Source organism: Panthera tigris, chromosome B1, assembly GCF_018350195.1.
Source record: "Panthera tigris isolate Pti1 chromosome B1, P.tigris_Pti1_mat1.1, whole genome shotgun sequence".
Lineage (NCBI taxonomy): Eukaryota > Metazoa > Chordata > Mammalia > Carnivora > Felidae > Panthera > Panthera tigris.
In genome coordinates, this window is record NC_056663.1 from 126,131,692 (window position 1) to 126,141,285 (window position 9,594).

At 39.0% G+C, this 9,594-nt stretch overlaps 1 protein-coding gene across 2 annotated transcripts in view; it reads left to right on the forward strand.

Moving 5' to 3' along the window:
* Window positions 1-9,005, forward strand: part of HPGDS (hematopoietic prostaglandin D synthase) — a 29,048-nt gene extending 20,043 nt beyond the window's left edge. The window contains exons 5-7 of one of the 2 annotated variants that reach the window (XM_015541802.2): window positions 3,743-3,841; window positions 8,197-8,361; window positions 8,598-9,005. In XM_015541802.2, the coding sequence (XP_015397288.1) occupies window positions 3,743-3,841; window positions 8,197-8,361 (264 nt within the window). In that variant the 3' untranslated portion in view covers window positions 8,598-9,005. Of the gene's footprint in view, window positions 1-3,742; window positions 3,842-8,196; window positions 8,497-8,597 lie in introns of those variants that run through there. The other variant, XM_007074677.2, reaches the window with a different exon arrangement.
* Window positions 9,006-9,594: the final 589 nt, after the last annotated feature.

Below are 9,594 nucleotides of genomic sequence, written 5' to 3' on the forward strand. Positions count from 1 at the left end.
TTACAATCGTATTTTAAAATATATTTGCTTGTTTGTCTCCTCCAGTAGAACACCCATGAGGGTAGTAATTATGTCCATGCTACTCACTCATGTCCCCACACCTAGCACTGCACCTCTCACTTAGCAGGCACTACATATGTGATGCATGAGAGACAACAAGAGCTGAACTTCTCAAACACCACGTGCGGGTGTGGCTCCAGCCCCTTCACACACGTGGTCTCAGCCAGTCCCCCCAATCCACCCGTGAGATAAGTGCTTTCTATCACCATGCTCACTCTGCACATGAAGAAACTAAGAGATAGAGTGGTTATGGAGTTGCCTCATCACCTGTGCATCCTTTCTTTTAAATTAGTGACTAACACCCAGGGCCTCCCTTAGGGAGAAACTATGATGTTCATTTTTCCAGATGGAGAAACTGAGGTTCATGTAGCATAAGTAACTTGTATATGGTTATTTAGCTAGTAAATAGTACACAAGGAATTCAAATCCCAGCCACTCGGACTCAGACTTCATGTTCTCAACTGCTGGTTTTAATGCCAGCAGCTGGTCACTATGTATGTCTTATCGCTTATGGTCTGTATCCAAAAGTTACAGCATGGAATGACAGTCTTATCAATTTGCTTAAACATATTTATGCTAAATACAACTTACTTAACTAGGAACTTCTGATTTCAATAGAGATATTGGGAACATAAAAGTATTCACATTTCATGATTCCTTGACATGAATGTAATGGCTGCCTAACCAGCACAAAGTTTAAAATAAAAGCTCAGCTTTGATTTATAGCAATTACCTTCAGGCTCTGGAGTCACACTGCCAGGCTTGAATTCTGATTCCCTTCTTACTAGTTGTCACATAACTGCCTATCAATAGTTCAAATTCTTTGTCTGTAAAGTAGGGATACCACAGAATCTACTTTGAAGTGTGTTGGCAGGATTAATGAAAAGTTAGCATGAGTACCTATGACAAGGTAGCAAGTGTTTTGAAAAATATTAGATATTATAATTATTCTACGATATATAATTAATAGTGCTTATATAGTTCATTGCTTATTGTTTTTCCTTTTGTCAGACATGGCCGTCTATATTTAACACATCCTTATAAGTGCAGAGACAAGTAGATACATAATCTCCAATTTAGAGAAATGTATCTAAAACTTTTCCTTCGATGTGCTAAATACCCCACTGATTGGTAATCTATCAATCGATGGGCTTGTTCTTCTCCATTTCTCTATTTTGTACTCTTCTGTGGCCGAGGCTCCATAATAGAAGCTAACTCCCAGAGCAAAATATTCTTTGGATGTTTATGATTAGAGTAACCTACCTTTGTATTAGAATAACCATGCTCTTACATACCTTCTAGCTAAAAAAACAAAATTCACAGGACATAATCCAAGTTTATAAATAAATCATATGAAAGGAGGACATGTTACAGAAATATTGCAGTTGGCTACATACCATCTGATTAATAAGCAGGATCTGGCTAGTATATAATGAACAGGCCACAGTTCCAGTATATTCCATTGCCTAGTCTCCCGGCAGTAGGTTGCACTGCTGCCACCTTGTGGTCAGGTACCATTTTCAAGAGCAGAATATTGATACAGTGAAGATGGATGGACAGTGAAAATAGCCCTGTTGCTGTATGAGCCCTAAAGATCTGTCAAACACACATAATTATAAATGTTACAGTATTGGTTGCTAAAAAATTCCACTTCCAACTTCTAAAAAATTAAATTTAGAAGGCAAAATATGTTTCTGGACATTGGTCACCCTGAGAATCCTCGAATTTACCACTGGTGTTTCCCTGGTTATTCAACATATCTCTTTCAGTTTCCCCCTAAAGAATGGGAACAGGAAGATGAAAGATGAGGAGGATTGAAGGAATGCCAGTGGCCCATTTCCAATACTAAATGATTGAGGAAGTGTGGATTTAAAGATAAATGCTTTGGAGAAATAGAATTCCTCTAAAAGTCATCTGATAGAATACTATAGCAATCAGTTCTCAGGTTCAAAAACCTCCTGACTTACAATGCTCTGGAGGAAGAAGGAAATTTCTGAGTCTACCAAGTGGCTATCTAGGGTTTATCAGGAAATACATTTTTAAAAGTACACATCTGGAAAAAAGGATGTGTAATGAAATTTCATCTTCTTTGTGTTATTTTAGCGAGTATTGTTCAAAATGATTCTTAAATACTAATAATTATGCTGGTTATAATTTACATGTCATTCGAGGAGATGAATCACTGAGATGATTCACCAAACATATAAAGAGAACCTGCACTAAAAGAATCTTTTAGTGCAGAGAAAAGATTTTTATTTGGCATTGCATATGCACAAGCATCAGTGTACCTGACCTTAAGTTGTGGAAAATGCACATTAGAAGAAGGAACAAAATTGTGCAGAGGAGAATACAAAAGTTTTGGAAACCCGTCCAGCAGCTACATCCTGTTCCATTTGACTCCTTCCCATTTCTAGCTATTCTAGGAGAGTCAAGTTGGCCATAAATACCTTTCCAACTGATGCTGAGCTGGGCTGGGCTCTGGGAGGTGCCACATGGATCTGGGTCCATTACTTCTCAGCTTGCACATGATGTGTAAGAGGCAGAACTCACACTGTTTTATTGTAAACTATGAACATATTAGCGATAGAGAGAGAACCTTATGAATGAAGGTAGCATAGAACAGTGGAAAAAATAAAAAGGCAAAATAATGACAAACTTCCCATGTTTCATTTATAAAATCTGACCAATGTATGTAGATATGTAATGATGCTTTTGCAAACTGTGCTCTACAAACCTAAGGCATTATGTTACAGTAATCTCTATTACCTAGCAGTTATAATAATAACAAAGGAAATCGGCAAGTTGGTGAGAGAGTTAATCCACTACCTGACCTGTCTTAATAAAGGCTGGATTTTATTATACATCATTTATCATTATTAGCAAATAACATATGTACACACATATTTTATAATATTTTTGAGATTGACTTACATTTCATATCCAAGATACACACCAGCCAGAATTTTCATATATAAACGAATACTTCTTACCAAGAAAGAGGCCATGGTCTCTTCTAAGAACATTTGGTTTGTAATGTTAGCTTACATAATATATCAAAAGAGTGCACCTAGATGATGGTTTTGTAGATGATGTTCAAGGCAGACAAGGCTCATACTAAGGCACCATGTCAAGCCAACAAGAAAAAACGCATAAAAGCCCGAGAGCATAATGATTTATTATAGATTACTTCTGTTAAGTGCAATGGGGAAATAAAAGACTGCCAAACAAAAGGAACCTAGCCTTACAAACTAAAATTCATTTCTTTAGCCTCAGTTACGTCATTTCACTTCAAAAAGAGTGAGCCTAAGAAAAAAGATTAATTTTAAAAATGTAAAAACATAATGGAATCGTTTTTTCTCAGTAAAAATTAAGATAAAAATCATGAAAAGTTTTTGTGGGTGAAATATTTAGTCATCATATACAAAGAAGCTGTAAGAACTGGTGACAGTTATTTTTTAATCCATGAGTAACAAAGGGATGACTAAGTATAAAGAATCAGACCCCAATCTCCGTGTCACACATTTGAAAACAGCAACCACCCCCACCAACAACATGTAAGCTACTTCTCTTCCTTTCTCAACTCATACGGGAGAATAAATATGGAAAAATCTACTTCCTCTTCCAATCATATTATTTATTTTTCTGCCTATTATCCTTAAAGTGAGCTTTTTCTCTCTCCTAGGATCAGATGTTTAATGAGCTTCTTACATATGATGGACCTCATCTTCTGCAAGATTTGGACACATACTTAGGGGAAAAAGAGTGGCTCATTGGTAACTCTGTGAGTACCTTTTACATCATAAAAAAAAAAACGCAAGCACACACACACCCAACCAAAAACTTACAAAGAGTCATTGAGAAAAAAAAAAGTTACCCATCGGGAGAGAGTAGGTTAGAGAGCAGGAAAAGCTAAACTTTTCTGAATAAATTTTTTTAGTGGACTTAACTTTGAAAGCATCCACTAAAATATTTTACATAATTACATAAAAACAACAAAAATATTTTAAAAAGCTAACACTGCAAAGTAAAAGCAAAGTGAAACAAATAAACCTGTGTCAAATTGATGCATGAAGTGTGTAAAGAACCTAAGTACTTTATTAGTGAGGTAGAACTGTTTTAAGAAATATCACAGTAAAACACAGTAATTTGACGATACATCTTATTATAAATATTCTCTCAGGACAAAAAATAGAAATTGTACACCGTTGTTAGTAGGGGCATACCTCGGAGATATTGTGGGATCGGTTCCGGACCACTGCAACAATGCGAATATCACATTAAATGAATTTTTTGGTTTCCCTGTATACAGTTATGTTTACACTATACTGTAATCTGCTAAGCATGCAATGGTATTGTCTAAAACAAAACAAAACAATATACATATCTTAATTAAAAAATACTTTGTTGCGGGGCGCCTGGGTGGCTCAGTCCGTTAAACACCGGACTTCAGCTCAGGTCATGATCACATAGTTCGTGGGTTTGAGCTCTGTGTCGGGCTCTGTGCTGACAGCTCAGAGCCTGGAGCCTGCTTCAGATTCTGTGTCTCCGTCTCTCTCTGGCCCTCCCCCACTCACACTCTGTCTCTCTCTCTCAAAAATGAATAAACATTAAAAAATTAAAAAAAATACTTTGTTGCTAAAAAAACGTTAACCATCATCTGAGCTTTCAGCACCTTGCAATCACTGATCACAGACACCATAATAATGAAAAAGCTTGCAATGTTGCAGGAGTTACCAAAATGTGACACAGAGACACAAAGTGAGCAAATGCTCTTGGAAAAAATAGTACAAAATAGATTTCCTCAACACAGGTTTGCCACAAACCTTTGTAAAAAACACAGTTTATGTGGGGCTCCTAGGTCTCAGTCGGTTAAGTGTCCAACTCTTGATTTTGGCTCAGGTCATGATCTCACAGTTCATGAATTTGAGGCCCATGCTGGGCTCTGCACTGACAGTGTGGAACCTGCTTGGGATTCTCTCTCTGCCCCTCCCCCACTCACACAAATACACACACACACACACCCCTCTCTCTGTCTCTTAAACAATAAAAAAACCCCTCAGTATCTGCAACATGCAATAAAGCAAAGTACAGTAAAGTGAGTGTTCTTGTAATTATATTGTTGGTGGTACTGGGTATAGTCATATTGTTTTCTTCTAATATTAGTATATCGTATTTTGGGGTTAAGCAATACAAAAATATGTAGATGTCACTGAGAACCAGGACCTTCAGTGTGGGAGAAAGAAGATAGAGATGTCAGATCCGTGAAGCTGAGTAAACATCCTATTCCTGAAAGTGAACTATATCTGAAGTCATGATGAACTTTATCTCAGGGTAAAGAAAAAAGCATGTTGTATCCCTTTTTCTGGACACAATGACCAATCCAATTGTCCTGGGCACCTGCAGGACCCAGATTTTGGGTCTAAGTATTAAAGGATTTAATATTAAACATTAAAAGGAATGAGGAGTTCTTGGAGAAATAGCTCATTCTCAATTCGGGCAGGGAAACGTAAGAGACGAGCTGGGAATACCTCATCACACCGGAAGCAAATGAGTTATCAAAGACAACGGGGGTTGTGTCACAAGGACTCAAAAGTTAACTTGAAGAGGCTTCCAGTGGCCAAAGATGGGACAATTCAAGCTTCACTAAGAATATTACTGGCAGTGGATTGAAACAAATCAAAAGGAAGACATGATGGCAACTACCACCACAACCAAACACAAACATGTACACGTAAACCCCCAAACCAAATAGAGCTTCATTGGTTACTTTTAGATGATGCGGAGTCAAATTATTGTTCTGAAAACGGTCTTTAAAAGGTTGGGGGGTTTGAATAAAGAATTTACCTTGCCTTTCCTATGCCAATTGCACCTCAAGATAACAAAAATCGATGGGCCAAGTTTGTCTTCATCAAAGTATTCCAGTTAGTAAGTAAAAAGGGGGATTAAAACAAACTGTTACCATTTTCCAACCCCTGATAATTGGAATGGACCTAGGCATTGACTAATAATAATTGTTAATATCACAAAAAGTGAGACAACCAGATATTACAGCCCTACTACTGACAGAGGAGCACAGTGGCACCTATAAAGTACTATGGACAAAAACTCAGATCTAAATACGATTCAGGTACTGGGGTAGGTTGGGGTCCTTCAAGGAGACTACATTCTAGGAGACAAGATACAGATTGCTTTTCACAGCACTCTGGTGACTTAGTCTGGTCACAGTGTGTTGAATCCTTCTGGGTGACACAGAAGCAAGCTTTTCGCATCTTTATTCTCAACTTGCAACTCACCACATGCCTCTTCATTTCCTCCCCAGTAGACTTTCCTATAATGTTCCTCTCCCTGCCCTATTGAATGAACACTTTCTAAAGACTTAAAATGTACTCCCCTTGTTTTCTCTTAAAACTCTTCGGTAAACTACCTCCTGACCCCATCTCTTAGCACTCTCTCCCTCACAGTGTTCCACACACACTCGTGTTTTGTTTGTTCCTCAGACACAAATTTCACTTCCACCTAAGAGCCTTTACGCTTGCTGGCCCCTCGGCCTAGAATGCTTCATTTCCGGCATGTTTCCTGTCTGGGTCCTATCCGCATGTAAGCCTGGCTTCAATGTCACCTGCTAAAGGTCTTCCCTCCATGACCACCTGAAAGTCCTCCACTTTTTCTTCACTGTCCCTATCAGTTACCTGTTTGTCTTCCTGCTTCTTAAATAAAAGCTGCATCCGGGAAACGGCTTGCAGCACATTTTGCTTTCCAGCCCATCACAGCACCTAAACCCGCGCATCACACACAATAGGTACTCCATAAATATTTGTTGGCTGAACTCTGAATCCTCTAACCCATAAAACTCTCCTGGCTGACAGGGTTTTAGTATCCATGTTCGTAAAACACTAGAATTAGCATTATTAAATTCCATACAAAAAGAAAACTAAGGATAGTCCACATTTAAACTTCACTTTTTGACATTCATCTGGAGCGAAAGTAATGTCAGCCGGATTAATTTCTAGTCACAAAAGGGCAGGGCAGGGGAAGTGTACAAAGAAAAAGTGTACAAGGGTATGACCAGGCTGCCATCACTCTAAGGGTTCCACTAATGCTCAGGTACCCATTGTGTCTTTTGATGTGATGCAATATAATGTGTTAGTGAAAAATATTTAACTTGCAACTATGAACTCTCTAGGGATAATGTGCACTCTATCCCTTCATACTCTGCAGAATAAAGGAACAAGGTCAACAACAGGACAAAATAATCACACAAATCCTGAAGATAGGACATTATTCGGGACTAGTGTGAACTCTTCAGTAAAAGGGAGTTAAATGGCATAACCAGATGAAATGCATGTCCTGAAATGGGTCTGCTTTGTCCTGTAAGGGACATTTTTGAAAGAGATGAAAAGTATTGATTGGGTATAAGATAAAGATGTATTGTCACAGAGAGGTGGAGAGTGAATCAAATTACCAGAATATGTACTGTAAAATCTCCTTTTGTGTTTTTCATATAGTTTTTATTTCTTTTGAGAGATAGAGAAAGAGAGCGTGAACAGGGAGAGGCAGAGAGAGGGAGAGAGAACTGTAGCAGGCTCTGCACTGTCAGCCCAGAGCCTGACAAGGAGCAGAACTCAACAACTGTGAGATCATGGCCTGAGCTGAAACCAGGAATCGGACTCTTAACCCCACGGAGCCATGTAGGTGCCCCTGTAAGATCTCATTTTAGAAGGAGCATGCACACACAAATATCTTATACCCAGAGGTGTTAATATTAGCAACCTCTAGGTATTGGGAGTATAGCGTTATCTGTTATTTTCTATCATATACTCATTTCACTTTCATAGTAAAAGAGAACTTTAAATTGAAAAGAAACTTTTTGTTGTTGTTGTTTGTTTTTGATAGAGAAAGAGCAGAGAAGCAGGGAAAGGGCAGAGAGAGAGAGCGAGACAGAGAATCCGAAGTGGGCTCTGTGCTGACAGCAGAGAGCCTGATGCGGGACTCAAACTCATGAACCATGAGATCATGACCTGAGTTGAAGTCAGACACTTTAATTGACTGAGCCACCCAGGTGCCCCCAAAAGAAACTATTTTTGATTTAAGAAGCCATGCCTTTTATGTTCAAATGGCAATTTTTGTTTCAACTAGGTAACTTGGGCAGATTTCTACTGGGAAATTTGCAGCACCACACTTTTGGTCTTTAAACCTGACTTGCTGGATAACCATCCTAGATTGGTAACATTAAGGAAGAAAGTTCAAGCCATTCCTGCCATCGCTGACTGGATACAACGAAGGCCCCAAACCAAACTCTAGGTGACGTGTGCTACCTCCAAGCTTTACTGTTCTTCACAGCATCGCTTCCATCAGATAAGCTACAGCAGCCATGTAACCCACACACTCCCCTCCCCAGCTCCATCAAGACTTTCACTCTTTCCATATTCTGCTTAAGCAAACAAACAAGGAAAAAAAGAGCATTGGCGGTGGGGGTGGGGTGGGGGGGGAGAGCATTTAGTTTCCAGTATCCATTTTTTTTTTTTTCTTTTCCCCAGAATAACTTCACATCATTTACAACTGAGAAAGAAGAGTTTACAATCCAGGCAGGGCTCACTTTGCATCAGTTTCAACAAGCATTGGATTTCAGTCACAATGGTTAAGTAACACATGTCCCAAACAAATGGGTTGGACTTCTGCTGTAATTGCATAAGGTATTAAGTTTGCTGCTAACTCTTCAGTCCACAAATCACTATGTAGGTAACAGATACGTCTCATGAGTAACCACCTATCATATCACTGCTCTCAAAGTCTGTTAGTGACTGGTCACTGCACATCTGTTATTCATGTACAGACAGCAAAGGGTGTAGTTGCATTGCCTGCTTGTTTCTCAGTGATAAACTCACTCAAAAGTTTTTAAAAAGTGGATAATTTAGGGGCGCCTGGGTGGCGCAGTCGGTTAAGCGTCCGACTTCAGCCAGGTCACGATCTCGCGGTCCGTGAGTTCGAGCCCCGCGTCAGGCTCTGGGCTGATGGCTCGGAGCCTGGAGCCTGTTTCCGATTCTGTGTCTCCCTCTCTCTCTGACCCTCCCCCGTTCATGCTCTGTCTCTCTCTGTCCCAAAAATAAATAAAAAACGTTGAAAAAAAAATAAAAAAAAATAAAAAAATAAAAAGTGGATAATTTATAAAGGGAGCTCATCAACAAAGATGGAGTACAGTAAAGAAAGGAAAAGTGACAATGCTGGAGCCAAATTCAAATTGCACATAAATGGAAAGAGCGGTTACAAAACGGACAATAGAACTGAATGGGCGCCTCTTGGGTGATATATACATGGTCAATAAGTATATGAAAAGATGCTCAACATCATGTCACCAGGGAAAGGCAAATGAAAACAAGGAGATATCACTACCTACCTGTTAGAATAGCAAAAATTCAAAACACTGACAACACCAAATGCTGGCGAGGATGTAAAGCAAAATGAACTTTTATTCACTGCTGACAGGAATGCGAGATGGTAAAGACAACTTAGAATTTGAGTTTCTTACAAAACTAA